Source organism: Sus scrofa, chromosome 13 (assembly GCF_054392235.1).
Source record: "Sus scrofa isolate SSC_HxYL_T2T_F1_AM1 chromosome 13, Sscrofa_HxYL_maternal_Yorkshire_Landrace_v2.0, whole genome shotgun sequence".
Taxonomy (NCBI): domain Eukaryota; kingdom Metazoa; phylum Chordata; class Mammalia; order Artiodactyla; family Suidae; genus Sus; species Sus scrofa.
In genome coordinates, this window is record NC_139395.1 from 88,042,054 (window position 1) to 88,066,637 (window position 24,584).

Here is a 24,584-nt window from a genome sequence, read left to right on the forward strand (position 1 = left end):
GCAGGCAGGTTTGGTGGCATCACAGTGACCTCCCTGGGACAGATTTCCCCAGACCACTCTGCCTTGATGGAGCTTTCTGTCAAAATGGAGGTAAAATGAGGCCTCTCCACCTGGCAGGTAGCTTCTGAGGAGTCCCCACTTTCAGAGACTCTTCTCAAACCCTTCATTCTGGTGATAGGGTACCATGGATCCCGTCAAGACATCCTGGTGGGAAGGTGTCTGGGGATGGCCTTTCTGGGAAAGGCCTGGTTTTGGAGCCTGGCCTGTGGGGAGGTAAAGTCTTAGGACTTACTGAGATGGAAGGTAGAAGAGGGCAGAGGACAGGTGGGATCTCTAGACACTGATACCTGAGGGGGGCTGTGCACAGAGGATGCTGATACCTGAGAGGGGGTACACTGTTTATAGAGACTATGGGCTGAGGTCATTAAGCACAGGATTTGGACAGACAGACGGAGTCTAAGAAGAGAACTAACTTGAGTGAAATGCTGCAAAAGGGTGGGTGGAATAGAATTGGAATGATGGTCATTTGGGGTTGGTAGTTTGTGGAGGCTCTTTTTAAAATTACACTTGTTTGTGCCCTGTTACTAAATGGCTGGGTGTGAGTGGGGTGGTTGTGAGTGGGGATGAAGTGTGGGTGCCTGCAGCATAGCTTGTAGTGCCCCCCCTCCAGCCCCGGGCTACACGCTTTCACGGAGGGGAGCAAGGGGTCTTTGGGCCAGACAGTGTCCCCACCTCGCCTCAGTGCTGATACGTCTAAATACCATCCCATGTCCTTGAGTGGGGTCACCCTCTGAGTTGCCCCCACACAGGACCATATGTTAACCTGGAGGTGCGGCACCGAGATGCTCGGCAAGCCGTCAAGGCCTTGCCCAGGAAGGCCATCCCCAGACACCTCCCCACCAGGATGTCCTGAAGGGACCTGTGGTACTTATCACAGTTTTCAGGCACTAGCTCAGTGACCAGCCCAGAGAAGCAGCTGAATCTGAGGGGCCAGAGGCAGGAGACAAGGCTTAAGCCTCCTGGACAGGAAGTGGCTGTTTCTTTGCTTACTTTGCTGGCTTTTTGTTGTTGTTGTTTTAGCAGAAATGGATATGAGGTTTGTTTTGTTTTGTATTGTTTGTCTTTTTAGGCAGAAGTGCCCACGGCACCTCCCAGGACTTCAACAATAAGTTAAATTTATAATGGAAAATAACAAAAAAAAGATAGAATAACTTGGAATCAATTTAATTAGGAATATACAAAATATACAAGGAAAATATATAAAAAGCAAAACAAAAAATATACTCTGATTGCAGAGGGAATGTTTCCATATTGTGATGATACCTCAAAATTAATTTGTAAACTTTAAGTCCAGGGAAAATGGCAAAAAAAATTTTCTTTCTGGAACTTGACAAATTATTCTCAAGTTTGTATTGAAAAATAAATGTGTGAGGGAAAAGGCTGGTAAGCGACTGTGCCATCAGAGTTTAATGGTGCTGCCATTTGGTGCAGGACTGAGCAGAGGGAAGAATGGAGGGCAGGCAAATCTGTAGACCTTCCTCGTCAGGGTCCCCATGAGCTTGTTAGTGGCATGGCCTCTGTGGTCCTGCCTCGAATCCTTGTGGTGGGTCCCAGGACCCATCCATTCCAACATGCTTCCTGGGGGCCTGATGTGCAGCCGTGTCTGGAACTCCTAACAGGGAATGTCTTTACAGGAACAGGAAAAAAAGGGACACGTGAAGTGTGGATTTAACCAACAAGGTCCACGATCCTTGGGATAAAAGGTCCTTTAAGGGCTGGGTAGGAGTACCCATTGTGGCTCAGTGGTTAAGAACCTGACTTGTATCCATGAGGATGCAGGTTCAATCCCTGGCCTTGCTCAGTGCATTAAGGATCCAGTGTTGCCCTGAGCTGTGGTATAGGTTGCACGTGTGGCTTGGGTCCCATGTTGCTGTGGCTGTGGCGTAGGCCAGCAGCTGCAGCTCTGATTTGACCCCTAGCCTCGGAACCTCCATATGCCACAGGTGTGGCCCTAAAAAGACAAGAAAAAAGGAGTGGTGCTGGGAGGCCAACTTATCAGGGGAGTGGTGGGAGGGGCCACAGCATAAGTGGGTACAAGCCCTTGTTGGGGGGTCTTCTCTGCTGGGTCATGAGCCCTGGGATTACAGTGGGGGTCAGGGACATCGTAAACAGAATGGCTATCTGGACTCAAAATGAGGAGACTTGGTTGATGCTGATGTCCCAGGACAGGTGTCGTGATGTCTGAGCCATAGGCACTTATGCTGACCGAGCCCCCACACTGTGACCTCTTCCCCTTCCCTGTGTTCTGATGTCCCACATTCCAGTGCATGTGGCCTCCTGGAGATGCTAGAGGGCTCGGTGTCCGCATGTGACCAAAGGGCAGACCCTGGCCAGCTGGGTTTGCCTTTGGGGATCTCATCATTTTGGCGGGAGCCCTGGGCTGGCCCCCATGTCTCACAGACACAGGCTGCGTGGAAACTGGTCTCTCCTTGGGGACCAGTGTCCACAGACGAGGGGCAGCCAGGAGGTAATCCCCCCAGAGGGTCAAAGGTTGTAGGAGCAACCTTGGTCCCATCGATTTCCACCACAGCTTCCATGGGACATGGGTGAACTCTGTCATTTGAACGTGGGGAATTCACTGTCACAGCCCTGGACCTGGTGGGAGTGGTGGGGGGGCAGGGGGAGCGTGCATCTGCCCACCAGTATAGACCACCCTCCTGCCTCAAGACTGCTGGAGGGCCGGCTCCCCACGCTCTCTTCCATGGACTTGCCTAGTTCTTAGAACTCTGTTTTTGCATGTTTTGTAATAAAAAAGAAGAAGAGTATATACCATAACTGGCATAAAAGAGATTTAGGTTACTTTTTTCGCTTTCTAGGGCCCCACCCATGGCATATGGAGGTTCCCAGGTTAGGGGTCGAATCGGAACTACATCTGCTGGCCTATGCCACAGCCACAGCAAAGCCAGATCCTTAACCCTCTGAACGAGGCCAGGGATCAAACCCACAACCTCATGGTTCCTAGTCAGATTCATTTCCACTGCGCCACAATGGGAACTCCTCTTCTGTTCACTTCTTGATTCTTAAAGCGATACATAGGCTGGCTCTGTATTATATATAAATTATTGTGGAAAGTACCATCCCCTTCACACCCACCCCCCATTTCTCCCCAGTGAAGCACAACTGGGGGACCATGACAGAGGCCGTCCAGAACCACATTGGCTCCCTGAACTGGGGCTACCGGCTGTCTCTGCGGGAGAAGGCTGTGGCCTACATCAACTCCTACGGGGAATTCGTCGAACACCACAAAATCAAGGTCTGTGTGACGTCCTGTCCTGTCCATACTTTCCTTGCTTCTGCCCATGCTTGTCGTGACCCCAGGTTCCGTGTCACCTGTTTAGAGCTGTGGCCAGTGTTGCGTGTGCTGAACATGCCCTCTGTGCTTTTCCCCATTGCTTGTGGAGTCCAAGTCTGATCAGACTGCAGAAATCACCTTTTAAAGAACTCTCAGTTTTAAGCTGTTATTTGCCTTTTGGTTTCTTTGCCATCTTAAATGAGAAAATGTTTAGACTAGACAGTTCAAAGCCCAAAAGTCTAAAAAGAAAACCTTTAACAGTGTGATTCTTTTGAAAAATGAACCCTTCACTAGAATTCCGGTATATACTGTTCATAAACGCACTAGGAAGAGTACCATCAGAATTGGTGTATTTGACATATGTGCATCTATGGCATTTCTATCTTGTAAGATCAATATTTAGGGAGAGTGAGACTGTTTTGGTGAACATCAACATTTAGCTGGGGTCTGGGAGACTGTGGTTGCCGTCTCAATGTCTGCTCCACCTCTGTCCTCTGCCTAGGTGGATAGTGTGCAGTGACCTAGACAGGACCCAGGATTGTAGTCTGCGAAAGCTGAGACCACACAGGGTGGGAGTCCCAGTGGGTGGGCTTGTTTCTCTGGCTGTAACCCGCCTGCCTCCTTGTCCCCCCAGGCCTCAGTGGCTGGGCTGCTCAGGACCCTCCTCCAGGCTGCCCTCTCTCATCTCACTGTTTTCCATCTTTTTATGAAGAGGTGACTGTGATTTGCTTGTGTGATTGAAAGTGAGCAAATAGTGAGCCCCTTTGTGGATTCCAGGGCCTGGACTTGGGGACACACATAAGGGTCCTCACCGTTATCACTACTTCTACCGCACCCCAGCAGATGCCCTCCTTCCTTGTCACTTCCTGGCACTTTGCACAGATCCCAGCACCTCTCAGGCCTGTGGGCTTTGCCATGCGCCATCCTCTCTCCAGCCCTCTGACCTTCCTTGGTTACTGCACAGCCGTCCTGACCAGCCTTCCAGTCCCTGCTGCACCGAAACGGCGGCCGTGGTGGCCAAAATGTGAACATGTCTGTTTTCCGTGTGGGAGGTTATCCCACCGCATTCCTGTCTTTGCACAGCTGTCCTGCTGACGGCCAGCTCCAGAGGGTGCTAAAATGTGTGTCCTGGGGTCTGAAACCCTGTTGTTTGTTGAAAAGTGAGGTTTACTTTGCTTTTTTCAAGGCAACCAATGGAAAAGGACAGGAAACATGTTATACTGCTGCTAAATTTGTCATAGCAACAGGGGAAAGGCCGCGGTATCTGGGGATCCAAGGAGATAAGGAATACTGTATTACCAGGTAAGGGTCATTAGGCTATTTAACTGGAAGTTGTGTGATGTTTGTGTGTCTCCAATTTATGTACTCCCTATCTTATTTCACAAAAGACTTGAGTTGATGGCGGATAAAAGTTGATGCAGTGCAAGGAGCTAAGTAGTTAACTAGAATGGAGCAGAGGATGAGGGCATGTTGGCACCCACAGATGTGTCCTAGGCCTCCAGGGAATTGCTCTAGGAATTAGCTCTGAATTTCTAGAGCCCAAAGTGAAGCAGTACATATGATTAGCTTTGGGGTTTTGTGTCTGTGTGTTAGAATAGTGAGCCAGCTGAAAAGGAAAACACTGAGTCTTGATAGGCATCTTCCCTGAACAGCCATAACAGGACATCAGACCTCGATGATAAAGCAGGACAATGACTTTCAAACTTTGACCAAATGCTCTTTAAGAAATACACTTCTTATGTGGTTGCTCAGGTGAACACTCAACATGCACACACAGACATACAAAGCAGACATAGCAGTTTCTTCTTCCACAGAATGTGGTCTAATATCCTCTCTTCCGTTTTGTTGTTTAATAAATCTTTGCCTGTGACGCACTAATTTGATCTTGAAAACACCGAGCTGGACTTCTTATCCCATGGTGGACACAGTCACAAACTCCGAAAGGCTGTTTCCGTGTCTGCTCCTGGGTGGAGGGCATTGTGGAAGCCGCTCTGCCCCCAGGTGCCCGTTCTCCCTTTGCAGCGATGACCTCTTCTCACTGCCCTACTGCCCAGGCACCACCCTGGTGGTGGGGGCGTCCTACGTGGCCCTGGAGTGTGCAGGTTTCCTGGCCGGCCTGGGCCTCGACGTCACGGTCATGGTGCGCTCTGTGCTCCTGCGGGGCTTTGACCAGGAGATGGCCGAGAGGGTGGGCTCCTACATGGAGCAGCACGGCGTCCGCTTCCTGCGCAAATTTGTGCCTGTGGAGGTAAGTCCGAAGCCAGCACCCCTGGCCCTTTCACAGTGCCTGAGCACCCTTTGCTTTCACAGCCCCTTCCCTGAGCTTTTCCTTTGCCCTCCCTCTGCTTGTTGGCTTGTCGGTGGTCTTCTCTCGGGGACACTGACAGCCTTCCCTGCCTCCTCCTCCTCTTCTCCTTTTCCCTCCCCCTCTCCCACCCCCTGTCTTGGCTTCTTCCCTCCCCCTTCTTCCCCCACCACACCCCCTTACCTCCCTCCTTCCCAGGACCCCTTCTTTAGGGCCCAGGTAACCCTCCTTCCCTCTGCCTTCCGGCCCCTTCCTTCCACTTTGACATGTGAGGCTTCCAGCTCCCCACCTTTGTCTCCCTCCCTTCCTCCCCTTTGAACCCTTCGGTCAGGGTCAAAGCAGAGCCAAGGCTGTCCTCTCAGTTCTTTTCTTCCTGGGCTTCTGGGAGCCCCCCCGCCCCCTCTGCCCCCACCTGGCCCGCACTTCATCACCTCCTGGCTCGGGGGCCTCTCTCTACCTCCACATCCATTTATGCAGCTGCCTGCTGAGCATCTCCACTTGAATTCCTCACAAGCATTTTAAATTTAATAAGGATCAGAGTTCCCATTATGGCTCAGCAGGTTAAGAACCCAATATAGTCTCCGTGAGGATGCAGGCTCAATCCCTGGCCCCACTCAGAGGGTTAAGGGTAATCCAGCATTGCCGAGAGCTGTGGTGTAGGTCACAAATGTGACTCAGATCTTGTGTTGCTGTGGCTGTGGTATAGGCCAATAGCTGCAGCTCTGATTCGACCCCTAGGCCAGGAATTTCCATATGCCGCAGGTGTGGCTATAAAAAGAAATAATTTAATTAAATTAAACCATGAAATAGAACTCTTGATTTTCCACTGGATGTACCTCTAAGCTTTCCAGCCCATCTCTGTACTCAGGAAATGGTCCCATGGTCCACAGTTTCTTTGGTCAAAACCTGAAAATCACCCCTTCATGGTTCCTCTTGCGTTACCACCACCTAACCCAGGAATTTACTTCTACCTTCAAATTGTACCTTGGGGCGGGCCCTCTTTCCTCTGCTTCTGCTTAGTCCAACAAACCTAAACACACACACATGCTGTGACCCAGCTGTTTTCTGTCACCTATAGAGAGAATGGTTACGCTGTTCATCCTCTCCAGGTACAGCAGCTGGAGAAGGGGTCCCCTGGGAAGCTGAAGGTCATGGCTAAATCTACAGAAGGTCCAGAGACAATCGAAGGGGTTTATAACACGGTGAGTTTCTGTCTGCAAGCAGTAGGTGGATGAACACACTCCAAATGAGCGCAGTTGAAGCCTATGGGGAAATGAAATAGAACTCTTGATTTTCCACTTAATGTACCCCTTTTGTGCATTAATTACAGGGGGTACATTCCACTTAATGCACCCCTTAATGTACCCCTCAGTGCACACCAGGATTAACCTTCTTCTTGGTTCTTGGTGAGGGTCTAATACATATGGAAGGTGGTTGGGCTTTGACACGATGATTTTCAGTGGTTCATGAAGAATATGATGGTAAGATATGTGTGTGTGTAACTGTGCAGAGGACAAAATCTGGAAGCACACATACCTGACTGTTATTAGTGCTTACTTCTGGGAATTAGATATCTTACACATTTCTGCAATTGAATATTTTTACAATAAACATTGAATAGATTTTATAATTGGAAACAGCAATCAAGATAGTTCCATTTTCAGGTGTTCCTATTGTGACACAGCAGAAACGAATCCAACTAGTATCCATGAGGATGCAGATTCCATTCCTGGCCTTGCTTAGTGGGTCGGGAGTCTGGCATTGCCATGAGATGTGGTGTAGATTGCAGACAAGGCTCAGATACCAAGTTGCTGTGGCTGCGGTATAGGCTGGTAGCTACAGCTCTGATTCGACCCCTAGCCTGGGAACTTCCCTTTGCTGCGAGTGTGGCCCTAAAAAAGAAAACAAATTTTCATTTTCAAAAACAAACAATATAAAAATCTCCAAACAAAAACGTGAACAGTCCATGGACTCTAGGGTGGCAACAGTTCTAACTTAAACTGATGATATTTGGATACCAACATTTCTCTTGTAAATTATGGTTTATGTTTTATATACTCTTCTAACATGTTTTTTTTTTTCAATTAAAGTAAACATACAATGCAGAGAGGATCACCAAAGCCAAAAATATATATAGTTTTGAGGATTGCAGTGAATGTGTAATTAGTTGGAAACACTCAGCTTCTCTGCAGGATCCAGTCTTCCAGGCCATGTGTATGGTATATCTGTCCTTTGATTTAGGCCGTTGTAATAGTTCCCAACAGCCTGGGAATCTCCACATGCTGCGGGAGCGGCCCAAGAAAATGGCAAAAAAAAAAAAAAAAAAAAAAAAGAAACAGACCTCCAATGCAATGTTAATAAGAAGTTCAGAGCTGGGTGATTCTGCCTTATTCTCCGTGTCAGAAGGAAAGCTTTTGGTGTTTGATTGTTAAGGAGTAGTATTTTCTATAGGGTTTTGGTAGATATTCTTAATCAAGCTAAATAAATAATTTTCTGTTTCTTGTTTGCTAAGTATTTTTTTGGTAATTTTGGTTTCTTGTTTGTTTCTTAAAAATCAGGAGTGGGAGTTCCCATTGTTGCTCAGTGGATTAAGAATCTGACTAGTATCATGAGGATGCAGGTTCAATCCCTGGCCTCGCTCAGTGGGATAAGCATCTGGCATTGCTGCAAGCTAGGGTCTAGGTCGCAGATACAGCTTGGTTCTGGTGTTGCTGTGGTTGTGGCATAGACCTCAGCTGCAGCTCTGATTTGACTCCTAGCCTGGGAATTTCCATATGCCGCAGGTATCACCATTAAAAAAACAATAATCAGGAGTGAGTATTTAGCTTTAAGATTCTTTTATAGCTGTTAATGATGATTTTTTTCCTTCTGATCTGTTTGTTGAATTACATTGATTTTCTAATGTTCATTCAACTTTTGTATTCCTGGTATAAACCCAACTTGGTAATAGTCCTCTCTATATATGGTTGGATTTCGTTATTTAGAATTTTTACGTCTATTCATGAATTGTATTGGCTTCTAATTTTCCTTTCATTTATTGAACTTCCCAGAGTGTTCTAGTTTGTCAAGGTTGTTCTAGCTCAAGACAGAAGTTTGGAATATGTTCTTTCTTGTTCTATACTCTGGAAGTACTTACGTAATATTATAATTGGTTCTTTGCGTGTTTGATAGAATTCACTGATGCAACCACCTGGCCTAGAATCTTCTATGAAGATATATTCAATTTTCTTTAACAGAGGACTTTCAAGGCTTTCTGCTTTTTTCTTGAGTTACTTTTTTTTTTTTTTTTTTTTTTTTTTTTTTTTTTGTCTTTTTGCCATTTCTTGGGCCGCTCCGGCGGCATATGGAGGTTCTCAGGTTAGGGGTCGAATCGGAGCTGTAGCTGCCAGCCTACGCCAGAGCCACAGCAACGTGGGATCCGAGCTGTGTCTGCAACCTACACCACAGCTCACGGCAACACCGGATCGTTAACCCACTGAGCAAGGGCAGGGATCGAACCCGCAACCTCATGGTTCCTAGTCGGATTCATTAACCACTGCGCCATGACGGGAACTCCTTGAGTTACTTTTGATTCATTGTATTTTCTAGATATCAGTCTTTTTCATCTAAGTTATCAAATATATTGGTGTAAAATTGTTCACAATGTCTAAAATTGTGAACTTATTTTTGTAATGAGGTATAATTTACATGTAGTGAAATGTGCAGTTTTGACAGTGTACATGTTTATGTAATCCACACTCTTGAAGGTAGTAGAATATTTCAGTGAGGCTGGAAAGCTCTCAGGTGCCCTTTCCTACTCCCTGACCCCAAGCAGCCCTAATCTGTGGTTGTTTAACTGTAGACCCATTTTTCTTATTTAGATGTCACAGACAAGGAGCTGTGCTGTATGAGTGCCTCGGGATCTTGCTTAGGGAGCCCTTGTAGTGGTTCTTTCACTTACTTTCCTGTGGGGGGACACCGGGCTGTGTGCAGTTGGGCTGTTGAGACTGTAACTCTGTGACAGTTTCTCGCATGAGGTCTTTTGTGGGTATACATTTTCCTTTCTCCTGCTACCTCATAGGAGAGTTTCTGTGTTTAACTTTTGGTGAAACTGCCAGATAGCTTCCAAATGATTATATCATTTTATGTCTCCACCAGGCAGGCATGAGTTGGTTGTTCTGTATCTTCACCAACATTTAGGGTGGTTGGCTTTTTTGTTTAAGACACTCTAGGGCGTATGTAGTGGTATCTGTAGGTGTAATTTGCATCTTCCTGATGACTGATGATGTTGGGCAATTTTTCATGTGGTTTTTTTTGCCATTTAAATATTTTCCCTTATGAAGTATCTGTGTGAGTCTTTGGCCCATTTTTGGGTCGGGATACTGAAAACTTTTATTTGGAGTTGCAGGAGTTCTGTGTGTATTGTGGGTTCATTCCTTTCTCAGATGCGTGTGTGTGAATATTTCTTCCCATCTGTGACTTGCTTGTCTAGTTTTTTATAACATCTTTTTATGAACAATTGTTTTAAAGTTTTTATGAAATTCAGTTTATCATATTTTTATGGTTGAAGCTGTCTATGTGATCTACCAAGAGGTCATGAAGATATTCTCTTGTGTTTTCTTCCTGCAGATTTATAGTTTTACATTATATGTTTACACCTATAATTCACCTTGAACTAGTTCTTGTTTACAGTAGGAGGTAAGAATTGAGGTTCTTTTCTTCTGTGTTAATACCCAGAGCCATTGGTTAAAAAGATGCCCCTTTCTCCATCAGATTGCTTTGTGTCTTTATTGAGGTCATGTGATGTTTAACTATGGGTCTGCTTCTCTTCTCTCTAACCCTGGACCCGCACCACTTCGTTTTGGTCCTTGAAGCTTTATAGTAAGTCTTAGACCAGAAAGGGTAGGCTCTCCCACTTTGTGTAGATGCTTGCCATACACTTTTTTTTTTTCAATTGGAGTACAGTTGATTTACAATGTTGTGTTAGTTTCAGGTTATAACAAAGTGATTCATTTACACGTATATGTTAATCTCAGACTGCTGGTTAACACCCCCTTTCCCCTTTGGTAACCCGAAAGTTTATTTTCTATGTCTGTGGGTCTATTTCTGTTTTGTAAATAAGTTCACTTGTATCATTTTTTTTTTAGATTCCACCAATAAGTGGTATCAGGCACTATTTGTCTTTCTCTCTCTGACTTAATTCACTTGGTATGATCATCTCTAGGACCATCCAGGTTGCTGCAAATGGCACTATTTCCTTCTTTTTTATGGCTGAGTCATATTCCATTGTTTACATGTACCACATCTTCTTTTCCCATTTCTCTGTTGCTGGACACTTAGGTTGCTTCCCCTACATGAATTTTAAAAACAGTTTGCCAATTTCTAAAAATAAAGTCCTCTGGGATTTTGATTGGGATTGTATTGCTTATGTAAATCAGTTAGGTAGAACTAACATCTTAGCAACATTGATTTTTCCAGAACACCAGCCTCATATATCTTTCCAATTATTTATGAGTTCTTCAGTTTCACTCAGCAACATTTTATCATTTTGCTTGAGGTCTTTCACATATTTCATTTGTCTCTAAGAATTTCATGTTTTTAAGCTATTGTAAATGATATTTACAAATTTTAAATTTCAGTGATTAGTTGGTAGAACTACAAGTGATTTTGTGTATTGACATTGCTGTAGCTTCAAAGGATTTATTCTGCCTAAAACAGTAGTTTTGCTTCTTCTTTCCAATCTGCATGCTTTTTACTTCCTTGTCCTGCCTGGTTACCCTGTGAAGGCCTCCAGGGCAGTGCTGACCATATGCTGTGAGAGGGACCCCCTCTCCTGTTGCAGGGTGAGGGCTTTTGCTGCTTCTGGGATGTCAGCGCCCGGCTTCTCTCAGATGCCTTTTCAGGCTGGGGATGTGCTCATTTATTCCAAGTGTGCTGGGATTTTATTAAACTCCACAGAGGTTTTCAGTTTGTCAAAAGCTTCCCCCATTCCCCTCTCCCGCCTCCCACCCCCAGCATCTATCAGGACAATTAGATTGTTTTCTCCTTTTTCCTGTTAATATGAAGAATTATAGTGATTAATTTCTGTATGTTAAACCAGATTTGTATGTTGGGGATAAAGTCCACTTGTTCATGACTAAATATCCTCTTTTTATGTGGCCCTGCTTTACTAGCTAACGTTTGTTAAAGATTTTTCGTCTGTGTTCATGAGGAGTGTTGGCTTCTGATTTTTTTTCTTCTACACTCTTGTTTGGTTTTGTGTCAGAAGTTTATGCTAGCCTCTACGGAAGGCCTTGGCCCCTCTTCCTCGTCCCAGGAGTTTGTGTGTTATTAACGTTATTCAGGAGTGTTCTGTAGACATTTCCAGTGAAGTCACTTGGGCCTGGAGTTAATTTGTGGGAAGTTCATAAACTGTGAATTTGACGTCTGTGATGAGAAGAGGGTACCTTCATCTGCTTGGGCTGCCGAACGAAGGGTTTTTCTCACCTCTGCAGCCCAGACTCTAGAGGTCAAGGTTTATCCTGAGGCCTCTCTCCTTCCCCTGTGTGCTCACGTGTTCACCTCAGGTGGTGTTGTGTGTCCTGGGTGCCCCTTCTTCAAGGACGTATGTCAGACTGGATTAGGGCCACCCTAATGGCCTTGTTACTGTGATTGCCTCTGTGAAGGCCCCATCTCCAAGCACAGCCTCATTCTGAGGTCCTGCAGTTCAGGCTTCAACATAGTAATTGGGAGAGGGGCACCATGCAGCCCATGACATAAGGTTTTTCAGATTTGTTTATGTATAATTTTGGTAAATTCTGTCTTTCGAGGAATCTTTTTCTTCTAAGCTGTCAAATTTATTGGCATGGGGTGTTCTTAACGCTCTATTATCCTTGTAATATCTGGAGGATCCCTAGAGATGGTACCTCTTTCATTCCTGCTGTTGATAATTTGCCTTTTTGGACTCTGCCTAAATGTAGGTTTTGTTAGCAATTGGTCGTGACTCCTGTACAAAGAAAATGGGATTGGAGAAGATTGGTGTCAAAATCAATGAGAAGTAAGTACACGTGGCATGGTCCTGTTGCTGCACAAAGCGAAGTGCTTCTCTAGATCACCTTTGGAAATTCCCACTCATTACCCAGATGCATAATTTTTTAATGCTTTGAGTTTATTTTATAAGTGCTGTGCCAGCTCTGCATTATCCATTTTTCATTAATCAACCAGTAATTCTTCATGTTTTTCTTAAACATCTCGCACATGAAACAGTTATTATAAAAATAGTCGTAGAAATGTCTTTACCTGTTTTCTGTGATTTAGGATGAATTTTTATATGTCCCTGGTCATGCAAGGAGAGGAATTTCAAGTTTGACTCTGGGGGATCTAGAGATGTTCTGGGCATCTGAGAAGCAGGCAGGGTCTCTCAGCCAGAATGGGTCTCCTTGGGAGCCGCAGCAGGCCTGGTTCTTGTTGCCGCTGGTGACCAGATACACCAGTGCTTAGTGGGTCTTTTTCCCAGGTTAGTCTTTTCCTGGAAGCGTGTTCATCGTCCAGCAGTGTAGGGTCAGTTGTAATGGTTTTTCTCTCCAAAACCCAATAGGAGTGGCAAAATCCCAGTGAACGATGTGGAACAGACCAATGTGCCCTACGTTTATGCTGTTGGGGATGTCCTTGAGGGCAAGCCTGAGCTCACACCCATTGCTGTGCAGGCGGGCAAGCTGCTGGCTCGGAGGCTCTTTGGGGGCCGGTTAGAGAAGGTAAGTTCTTCCTGCTATGTTGGTGATAACGTCTGAGTCAGCAGTGACCTAAAGAAAGTCAGTGCTAGAAGTTCTCATCCTGGTACAGCAGAAGCAAATCCGACTAGGAACCAGGAGGTTGCGGGTTCGATCCCTGGCCTCATTCAGTGGGTTAAGAATCTGGTGTTGCCGTGAGCTGTGGTGTATGTTACAGATGTGGCTTGGATCTGATATTGCTGTGGCTATGGTATAGGCTCATAGCTGTAGCTCCGATTGGACCCCTGGCCTGGGAACCTCCATACGCCGTGGGCGAGGCCCTAAAAAAAAAAGCAAAAAGGAAAGTCATTGCAAGTGGCACCGTGGGCTTGTTTTGCTGGGGAAGGAAGGTTCCCCTAAATTGCTGGCAGTTAAATACTGTTTACTGATGGTTTCAAATAACTGTCTTAGGAGTGTCTTACATGCAAGAGGTTGTAGTGGGTGGCATGGGGGCCACCCAGGTAGGGCTGTCTTTTTCTGACTGGTGGGGGTGGGGGTGCTCTGCCCCAGGGGAAGAGTCCTGGCCTCTGTGCCTGTGCAACCTCACCACAGCCACCGCATGGCTTGAGTCCACTCATCTGCAGTCTCCTCACCTTCCTGTGACTGTCTGTGAGCACAGACTTGGGCTGCACTTGATGGGAAAGCAGTTCAGGACTAAGGGGGAAATGGCATTTCTGGGAAGCGGAGGACAAAGGAGAGGATGTTGCAGGGGTTTGGGTTTGCTGATGAGATAGAGGGACCTCAGGAGCATAGGTTGGCGGTTGGCAGGGGAGGGTGGGACAGTGGCTCTGCCCAGTAGCCGGAGGGCGTCAGTGGGCATTCAAAGCCTGGGGCAGCACAAAGAACATCCATCCTCGGTGCCCTAGGGTGCCGGGGCTGATGGCAGGCAGGGCAGGTAGGGAGGAAGGAGCACAAAGGGCAAAGAGGCTGTGAGGTTAACCTGTTCCAGGTCACCAGAAATCTGTGACGCCACAGGGGGGCAGTGTGGGGCTGGCCTCCTTGAGGCAGAGACTGTGGAAGACCTTTACTGCCCTCAGCTCTCTCTTTGGAGGGTGTTAAACGCAGGAGGGTGAGTCACAGACGCCCTGCAGACCTCTTACCGGTTCTCCACCCCGAGCACGTGGCTGACAGTGCCTGTGCTTTGTGCCAAGCTCCTGACGATGGCAGTAACAATGTGCAGCTAGGAACCAGGATGCTCTCTCCTGTACAGAGAAGCTGCACAGAGTGGCTGCATCAGATGGAGGGCACATATCTGAGTCACAGGGCGCAGCTGGCTCTCCAGTCTCAGCTTCTGTCACCTGATAGAACCCTGTCACCGTCTACTTGTTTGCTTGCTTCATTCTTCATGACTGAGTTTTTGGTGGATCCAGGCCGCTTTTCCTGTAGAACAGCTCACATTCTGGATCTCTCCAGTGCTTTGCATGGGCAGGTTCAGGGAAAGTTTGGGGCACAGGTTCTTCATAAGGGAAGCACCTGTGTCTCCAGATGCCTGTGAGGTCCTGCATGAAGAGCTCATGGGCTCATAATGGGGCCAGGGCTCTGTTGGCCTTGATGGGTGCAGGGATGTGAACGGGGGTGGGGAACACGCCTTCCCAGGGCAAGGGCACTTGGCATGGAGGCCTAGCATGTGCCTGAGGGCTGAGGTATTGATCGAGGTGGCCGTGGGTGGGGAGATGGGACAACAGAGCAGAAGAGGCAGGACCAAGGGAAGGTTGCAGTTGGGGCCAGGATGGCCAAGCCCCCTGCAGGAGGCAGGTCAGGATGTGGGAAAGTGCTCTGGGTGGAAGAGGGGACGTTGAGGAAGTTCCTGTGGATTTTTCATAATTGGTATGAAACAGGAAAAGCTGTGGAGAATGTGGGATGCGGAGTCCAGGAATGGACTGACAAGCTTGAGACCTCAGAGGTGTCAGGAACTGCTGCTCTGGTCTGCACAGTTCTGCAGGCTTCTGTGGCTGTGCTGAAAACAAGAAAACAGTGCTTGGTGGGTCCTGGAACATGAGGTGTCGGGGCCTCAGGTGAGGGTCAGGCTATGCCTGGTGCCCAGACTGCCCAGTTGGCACAGGGGTGCCCACTGAGGCAACTGACTTTTCTTTGGTGACAAAGCAATACCTCAGTCAGACAAGCACGTTGATGGGGTTTCTTGTGAGGATCACGGCCAGTAAGTTGAATCCCATAGTAACTTGGAGCAGGACCAGGCTGGGACTGGGCTCAGGGGCTGCACAGGGTGGGGCTCACAGGGTGGCCTTCCTGATTGGCAACCACTCTGGCCAGTGTTTCTTCCTATCCAGCCACCACGAGGGACTTCACCACCAGGGCCTTCTCCCTTTGCCTCTAGTTCATCTCCTGCAGGAGAAAGAATTTGACAGGCAGAGCTCACCTTTTTCTACGTAGATTTCTAGCCAGCTGGTCACTTTCTTTGGCCTGGAGGTCTCCCCTGACCTAGTTCCCTGTGACCTGTTGTGGGGACAGGTAGCACTGTGGGCAGTGTTGCCCCTTGAGGGGCCATAGGCCAGCAGGAAAGTCACCTTCATCTCTGGCTGAACCCGCCCCCTCAGCCCAACACAAGCTTCCTCTCTACTCGACCACAGGGCACCCTCTCCTGCAGACAGGGATGCTTGCACTCACACCTGCCACCCCAGCGGGTGCACAGGGCTGCTGGTTCAGGTCTGTGGTCTTCCCATGATATTGTCTCCGGCTCTGCCTCCGGCTGATGAGGGCCCTGAAGGGTCCCATCATAGCCACAGATTTGTCCTGGCCTGGTGGTGTGATGGCCCCCATGCATGTGGCCATCCTCCCAGGTGGTCCAAGCCAGTCACTCTACCTGCATGGCTGAGGGGCTTCTTCTCATCCTCACAGGGGCGAGGTCACAGGCTTGGCTGGGGGGATAGTCCAGCTTCTGGTCAAATGGCCTTGGTCACTGGCTAGTGCATGGTCCCTGCCCTGGAGTCAGGGCTCGCCTGTCCACTCAGTGTCCCTGAAACAGTGGTGGGCCAGAGTGCCTTACACTGGACCATACTTGTTTATCTTCCTTTTATAAATGTGCGTAATGGGTTTTCACTGTAAAAAGTGCACAAAATAAGAGAATGTGACTTGTCTGTGTTCCAGTGTGACTACGTTAATGTCCCCACTGTGGTGTTCACACCTTTGGAGTACGGCTGCTGCGGGTACTCTGAGGAGAGAGCCATTGAGGTGTATCAGAAAGAGAACCTAGAGGTGAGATGGTTTTACTTTTTTCAAACTTCTCTTTTAATCAAAGGTTTGTCTTCACAGTCACTTTTTAATTTGTCGTTTTACAAGTTACCATAATTATTATATTCCTAGTTTGGGAAAATTGGAGATTAATCATGTAGCCCTGTCTCAGCAACGATAAGAATCCATGGAGTTCCCATTGTGACACAGTGGTTAACAAATCCGACTAGGAACCATGAGGTTGCAAGTTTGATCCCTGGCCTTGCTCAGTGGGTTAAGGATCCGGCGTTGCTGTGAGCTGTGGTGTAGGTCGCAGAAGTGGCTCGGATCCCACATTGCTGTGGCTCTGGTGTAGGCTGGTGGCTACAGCTCCGATTAGACCCCTAACCTGGGAACCTCCATGCGCCGCGGGAGCGGCCCTAGAAAAGGCAAAAAGACAAAAACAAAAACAAAAACAAACAAACAAAAAAAGAATCCTGTGGCTGGGCAGAAGGCTTTGCTGTGTATGTTGGACTTTGAGTGACAGTGACAGGGGTTCTTGGGTGAGCTTGGCCAAGGCAGCACAGGTTATGAGATGGGGGTGTAGGATATTTGCAGCCCTGCTGAGGGGTGAGGCCAGGAGCTGGGAGGCCGTCCTAGCTCTTTCTTCTCTCATGGGGTTTATGTGCTTGCAATTCAGTCTTCTGCAGAAACAGAAATGCACCCCACAGCCCAAATAACCCATGTTTGCCCCATAGTCTGGTCTTTGGAGGAACTGATGGACTCAGCGCTCCTCCATCTCAGCTCCAAATTAGGGGAACTTTTTCGGGTCCCACTTGGTGGGCAGGAGCCAGATTCAGGCTGTGTGCACATAGCTCTGGGAGTCTCGGCCCACCCTGGGCAGTTCCAGGGCTGTCGGCCTGTCAGGAGCTGGGGGCTATTCAGATGCCCCCAAAGGTGTCCTCCACCTCCCCACCCCTGGCCCGTTCAATCGTAACTGCCTCCTGAATATTTTCTTGTATTATGACTTGGTGGAGGTTTGAGTGGCTTTTTCCTGCACCTCCTCCCCACGCAGGAGGGTGGGGAAAATAAAAAGGGTTGAGGATTAGTTCTACTTGATGTTTTAAGCAGAAGACAATTGGCATTTCACTGGGAACCCTTTAAACCACAGCAGTGATACTCCCTGGTTACTTGGCCTGATGACTTGGTGAGGCTCTCCTGACATTTCTGCGGTTGGGACCAAAATGATTATAACTTCGTTGTGGTATCTTAGATGGGGTTTCAGTGAGAAATTTACATTTTAGAGGACATTATTTAATCAGTGTTTGTAATTAACTCCTGTTAATAATGAACCATCCTTTTTGCACTGGTGAACTTTATTTGGGTCTTGGAAAAGTGATAATTCTGGATATAATACTTAGTTCTAAAACTTGCTGAAATTACTGAGAACTTAAGATAGGGCAGGCACATGAGGAGAGGGTGTCAGAGGCTGTACCCCATGTAAAGGGATCTCTCCAGAAGAGTTCCCCTGCTTTGTGGGGTTACGTTAAGGTCTCCTTACTAAGGTTTCTGCAGATCAGCTCACCTGGTCCATGCATTTATTACAGGACTGAAATTGGATCTGTTTGTATTCTTAATATTCCTACTATAAAGGTATGTGAGGAAACTCTCATAAGTATGCATATCATATGTTTTAAGTGAGGAAATCGCAGTGAAAAGAAGGTGAGGGTAGAGGCCAGGAATGGTGTAAGAAGGAATGTTCATTTGTTTGCAAAATTGATGCCATATAGTCCCTGTGGGCTTGCCTTAGGGCTAAGCTGACAGTTTAATTTAACTCTTGAGTTTCCTTCTGCCCACCCAGAAGAGGGGGATTGAGAGCTGTTTCTTCAAGTTTTTATAAAAGGGCCTGAGATGTGGGGAATAACATCCTTAGAGTATTTACTCAGTAAAATAGTCTGTTTTCTAGAACTTTTCTTATTAGATCCAGGAAAGCAGCTCCTGGTGTAATGCCAGAGGGTGGTGCCAAGAAAGCAGCTCCCATAATCTCTCAGTAAGAAATCAGAAGAACGGGAAGGAGGAGCAGAGGGACCTGTGTGCTGTGCTAGCCTTCGCTCCCCATGGCCTGACTCAAGGCAAAACTTGTACGCTATTCCCTGGAACAAAGGTTTTAACCTGCTTAATCTAAAGTTCTTTGAGGAGTGCCCATCGTGATGCAGTGGAAATGAATCTGACTAGGAACCATGAGGATGCAGGTTCCATCTGTGGCCTTGTTCAGTGGGTTAAGGATCTGATGTTGCTGTGAGCTGTGGTGTAGGTCGCAGACGTGGCTCGGATCCTGCGTTGCTGTGGCTGTGGTTTAGGCTAGCAGCTGTAGCTCTGATTAGACCCCTTGCCTGGGAACCTCCATATGCTGCGTGTGTGGCCCTGAAAAGACAAAAGACAAAAAAAAAAAAAAAAAAAAAAAAAAAAGGTTCTTTGAGAACCTAATGAAATCTTTGGTTCCCTAAATGTGCTGGTGTCCCTGAGAGACATCCTTAGGCTCCCCGTCTGTAGGTCACTGTCAGTGGTCAGCTCACCAGGAGGAGGCCTCTAGGCTTGGCTACAGGACACATCTTGTGTGGATTTGCTCATCCCTGTTCCTGCCCCTCCCCACCCCCTCGCAGCCATGACGTCTCTCTTTTGCCTCTCAGCCCACACCCCTCTGGTCATCACATGCGAGCCAGAGAGCACTTTTAAAAATACAAATCAGTCGTGCCAAAATACTAGCAAACCAAATGGAGAAGCATAGGAAAAGGGCTATATATCATGACTCAGTGGCATTTTTCTCCACAGTGCAAGGATGATTTAACATATGAAAATCAATCAACCAGTGAAAACACATAATCATCTCAATTGATGCAGAAAAAGCATTTGACAAAATTCAACACTCTTTCATGATTAAAAAAATAAAGACACACTCAGTAAACTAGGAACAGAAAAGGACCTCATCAACAGGATAGAGGCCATATCTGAAGCATAGAATTTTGTTTTCTGACTATTCTGGAGGCTGTAGTCTGAGGTCATGATGTTGACGAGGTGGTCCCTCCTAAGTTCCTGAGGAAAGGACCTGCCCCAGACCCTCTCCTTGGCTTGGAGTCATCGTCTTCTCCCTGTAGCTTCACGTCCTTGTCCTTGTCCTTTTCTTGGAGGGACACAGTTGTATTGAATTAGGGCCCACCCTTGGGACTTCATTCTAATTGAATTACCTCCTTAATTACATTATTACATTTTGGGGTATTAAGGGTTAGAACTTGAAAAGATGAATTCCTTTGGAGGATGGGGACGCAATTTAGCCCATAACAGAGCTAAATGAATTTACAAAGCTGCAGAATATAAAATCAACACACAAAAGTCAATTGTGGGAGTTCCTGTTGTGGCACAGCAGAAACGAACCTGACTAGTATCCATGAGGATGTGGGTTTGATCCCTGGGCGTCGTTCAATGGATTAAGGGTCTAGCGTTGCCATGAGCTGTGGTGTGGGTCACAGACGTGGCTTGGATCCAGCTTGCTGTGAGCTGTGGTATAGGCCTCAGCTGCAGCTCTAGTTGACCCTCTCAGCCCATGAATAGGTGCAGCAGTAAAAAGAAAAAAAAAAACAGAACAAAACACAATACTATTAAACTTTGCTCAAAGAAATTAAAGACCAGAGTTCGTGGCTCAGCAGTTAACAAACCCGACTAGTATCCATGAGGACGTGGGTTCAATCCCTGGCCTCACTCAGTGGGTTATGGATCTGGTGTTGCCGTGAGCTGTGGTGTAGGTTGCAGACACAGCTCAAGTCCAGCATTGCTGTGGCTGTGGTGTGGGCCAGCAGCTACAGCTCCAATTGGACCCCTAGCCTGGGAACCTCCATATGCCTCATTGCGGCCCACTGCAAAAAAAGAAAGAAAGAAATTAAAGACCTAAATAATTGGAATGATGTTCCATGTTCATGGAATGCTTAATATTGTTAACCTTTGGGAGTATATATTAGGCTCATACATGGAATTAAAGTCTGACCAGACAAGATGTACCCCTACTCCATGGAAAATTAAAAGTTCATGAGAGTGAAATAATTGTATGTGACTCAGCTTTGTGTAACTCGATTAAAAGATAGCTTTATTGAGATATAATGCACTGTTCAGTTTACAACTCAGTGGATTTTAGTGTGTTCCTAGAGTTGTTCAACAATGATCAGCTTTAGAACAGTTTTACTGATCCAGAAGGAATCCCTGCACCATTGGCAGCCACTCCTGCTTTCCTCCATCCCTTCACCCTCGGCTTTAGGCCACCACTGAGCCACTTCCAATCTCTGTAGGTTTGCCTGTTGTGGACATCTCAGAGAAATGGGACCATTTACTGTGTGGTCTTTCGTGACTGGCTTCTTTCCCTTGACGTAGGCTGGTTTCTAGGTCCATCCATGATGTAACATGTGTCAGTACCTTATTTCTTTTTTAGCTGAGTAATATTCCCTCTATGGACACATACATTGCACTTATCCGTTCTTCACTAGTGAACGTTTGAGTTGCTTCCACTTTCTGGCTGCTGTGAACAGGGCTGCTCTGAGCATTCCTGTGGAGGTTCTTGTGTGCATGTAGTTTTATCACCTCTCCCTGGATTGGACCTAGGAGTAACAACTGCCGGGTCAGAGGGAAACTCTATGTTTAGCTTTTTGAGAACCTGCCAGAGTGTTTTCCAGGGTGGCTGCACCATTTTATATTCCTGGCAGCAATATAGGAGGGTTCCAGTTTGTCTCATCTTGGCCAGCACTTGTGATTGTCTGGCATTTTAGATTTTAGCCATTCGAGTGGATCAAAGGTTGACTCTAAAAAAAATATGTCAAAATTCCCATCGTGGCTCAGTGGTTAACAAATCCGACTAGGAACCATGAGATTGCAGGTTCGATCCCTGGCCTTGCTCAGTGGGTTCAGGATCCAGCGTTGCCATGAGCTGTGGTGTAGGTGGCAGACGCGGCTCGGATCCCACATTGCTGTGGCTGTGGCATAGGCCAGCAGCTACAGCTCCAATTAGACCCCTAGCCTGGGAACCTCCATATGCTGCAGACGTGGCCCTAGAAAAAGACAAAAAGACAAAAATAAATAAATAAATAAAAATTAAAAAAAATAAAAAAGATATGTCCACAACACCATCCCCCCCCAAAAAAAACAGGTGAATGTGACCTTATTTGGAAAAAAGGTCTTTGCAGGTGGAATTAAGAGTCTTGAGATAAGATCATCCTGGATTTCCTAGGTGGACCCCAAATCCAATGGCAAGTGTCCTTATAGGAGACGGAGGAGGAGAAGTCCATGTAAAGACAGAAGCAGAGGTGGAATTCCGTGGCCAAAAGCCAAGAGATACCTGGGATGACAGGATCTGGAGGAGGTGGGAAGATGGCCCTGTTAGACTGAAATTTACCCCGTGGCTACAGTAGTTAAAGTTGCACTGAGTGGCACACAGCAGGCAGAAGGATGAGTGGAGCAGAAGTTGAAACCCACATGACTTCAAATGCTTAGAAGAATGAAGATGTCAGAATAATGGTATTTTAACTAGTGGGGAAAGACATTCATGTATGAGTGTTGGAGTAAGTGGACAGCATTCAGGAAAAATACAAGGTCCCAATCTGAACTCTGAAGATCAAAATCTTAAGGAGTCCCTGATGGCCTAGTGGTTAAGGATGTGGCATTGTCACTGCAGGGGCCCAGGTCACTGCTGTGGCTGGGGTTCTGTCCCTGGCCTGGGAACTTCTGCATGCCATGGGTTTCTCCAACAGCAGCAACAACAAAAAACCCTTAAATGCAATAAAATATTCCAAGTACTAGGAGGTGAAATGTCATTGTATAGGACAATCATAACTTAGGCTATGCCTGGAGATCAGCCTGACACAGGGAAGCTAATGCTGGAACAAGCAAGAGCCCTGAGCAAACTCAGGGTCTTTCTTTTATTAGGATTGTGAACAAAAGGTGTTGGGGGTGGGGGCAGAGACTATAGATAAAACTTACAGGGACCACACAAGCCTGGGGGGATTATGATTAACAGAGTCTGTTCTAACAACCATCAGGTCTTATCTCAGGAAGACATACATTAACCTTTACATCAGGCCTGTTTGTTCCCTTCACAGGGACTGTAAGCCTTAATTATATAAAGTTCTTCCCTAGCATAACCCTCTTGGCACTCCAAGAGGAGGTCACGGTTTTCCATGACCTCTATAATCTATTCTCTTTCCTTACTCTAGCCACTTGCTTTCAAGCTTGAGGCTTATGGCCCTGTTTTCTTCCATCCACAGGGAACAAACAGCTAACACCAGGGAGGGCCAGAGGGGAATGTGTGAGTGCCAGGGACAGAGTGCATCACATTGAGAAATCACATTTAAAACCTCAGAGTTTGCGCCATCTCTTTTCATAACCTTAGAGGGTGTGTTTTAGGAATAATATCTTGAGGTGAGGAAACATTTATGTTCTGTTCCTAATAGCCACAGAGATTGAAATGTTTGTATTAAAGTATGTGGAAGAATTTATTTCTTTTCTTTTAAATATATAATGTTTTGCATTGAATCTAAAGATTTTTAATGCAAGTAACTGAAGATTGATGGGGCTTTTTTTAAATTTAATTTTATATCAGAGTGTAGTTGACTTACAATGTTGTGTTAGTTTCAGGTGTACAGCAAAGTCATTCAGTTATGTATATGTATATAGCCATTCTTTTTCAGATTCTTTTCCCATATAGGTTATTACAGATTGAGTATATTTCCGTGTACTGTGCAGTAGGTCCTTGTTGTTTATCTATTTCATATATAGTAGTATGCATAAATCAACTCCAGACTCCTAATTTATCCCTCCCCTGGCTTTCCCCTTTGGTAACCATAAGTCTGTGAGTCTGTTTCTGTTTTGTAAATAAGTTCATTTGTATCGCTTTTTTAAGATTCCATATATAAGTGATATCATATGATAATTTGTCTTTCTCTTTCTGACTGACTTCACTTAGTATGATAATCTCTAGGTCCATCCATGTTGATGCAAATGGCATTATTTCATTCTTTTTATGGCTGAGTAGTATTCCACTGTATGTATGTACCACATCTTCTTTATCCATTCCTCTGTCGACAGACATTGAGGTTGCTTCCATGTCTTGGTTATTGTGCATAGTGCTGCAGTGGACATAGGGGTGCATGAATCTTTTTTTGAGTTATGGTTTTCTCCAGACATATGCCCAGGAGCAGGATTGCTGGATCATAATGGTAGTTCTATGTTTAATTTCTTAAGGAACCTCCATACTGTTTTCCTTAGTGGTTATACTAGCTTACATTCCCACCAATGGAGTAGGAGGGTTCACTTTTCTCCACACTCTTTCTAGCATTTATTGTTTGTAGACTTTTTGATTATGGCCATTCTCACTGGTGTGAGGGGACACATCATTGTGGTTTTGATTTGCATTTCTTGCATAATTAGTGACGGTGTGCATCTATTCATATGCTTTTTAGCTATCCGTCTTCTTTGCAGAAATGTCTTTTGACTGGGTTGTTTTGGATTTTTTTTTAATATAAAGCTGCATGAGATATTTGTATATTTTGAAGATTAATCTCTCATTGACTGCTTCATTTGCAGAGATTTTTCTCCCATTCTGTGAGTTGTCTTTTCATTTTTTTTATGGTTTCCTTTGCTGTACAGAAGCCTTTCAATTTAGTTAGGTTCCATTTGTTTATTTTTGTTTTTATTTTCATTACTGTAGAAAATGGATCCAAAAAGATACTACTGCAGTTTATGTCAGAAGAGCGTTCAGCCTATGTTTTCCTCTATGAGTTTTTTTTTTTTTTCTTTTTGCCTTTTCTAGGGCCACACCTGCTGCATATGGAGGTTCCCAGGCTAGGGGTCGAATCGGAGCTGTAGCCACTGGCCTACACCACCACCACAGCAATGCGGGATCCAAGCTGCGTCTGCGACCTACACCACAGCTCACAGCAACTCCGGATCCTTAACCCACTGAGCAAGGCCAGGGATTGAACCCGAAACCTCATGG

At 46.2% G+C, this 24,584-nt stretch overlaps 1 protein-coding gene across 1 annotated transcript in view; it reads left to right on the top strand.

The window, feature by feature from the left end:
- The window catches only part of TXNRD3 (thioredoxin reductase 3), a 64,260-nt gene that overhangs the window by 20,762 nt on the left and 18,914 nt on the right, over positions 1 to 24,584 (top strand). The window contains 7 exon segments of the mRNA NM_001436101.1: positions 3,171 to 3,313; positions 4,539 to 4,654; positions 5,375 to 5,600; positions 6,767 to 6,859; positions 12,596 to 12,672; positions 13,213 to 13,369; positions 16,490 to 16,597. Coding sequence (NP_001423030.1) covers positions 3,171 to 3,313; positions 4,539 to 4,654; positions 5,375 to 5,600; positions 6,767 to 6,859; positions 12,596 to 12,672; positions 13,213 to 13,369; positions 16,490 to 16,597 — 920 coding nt within the window.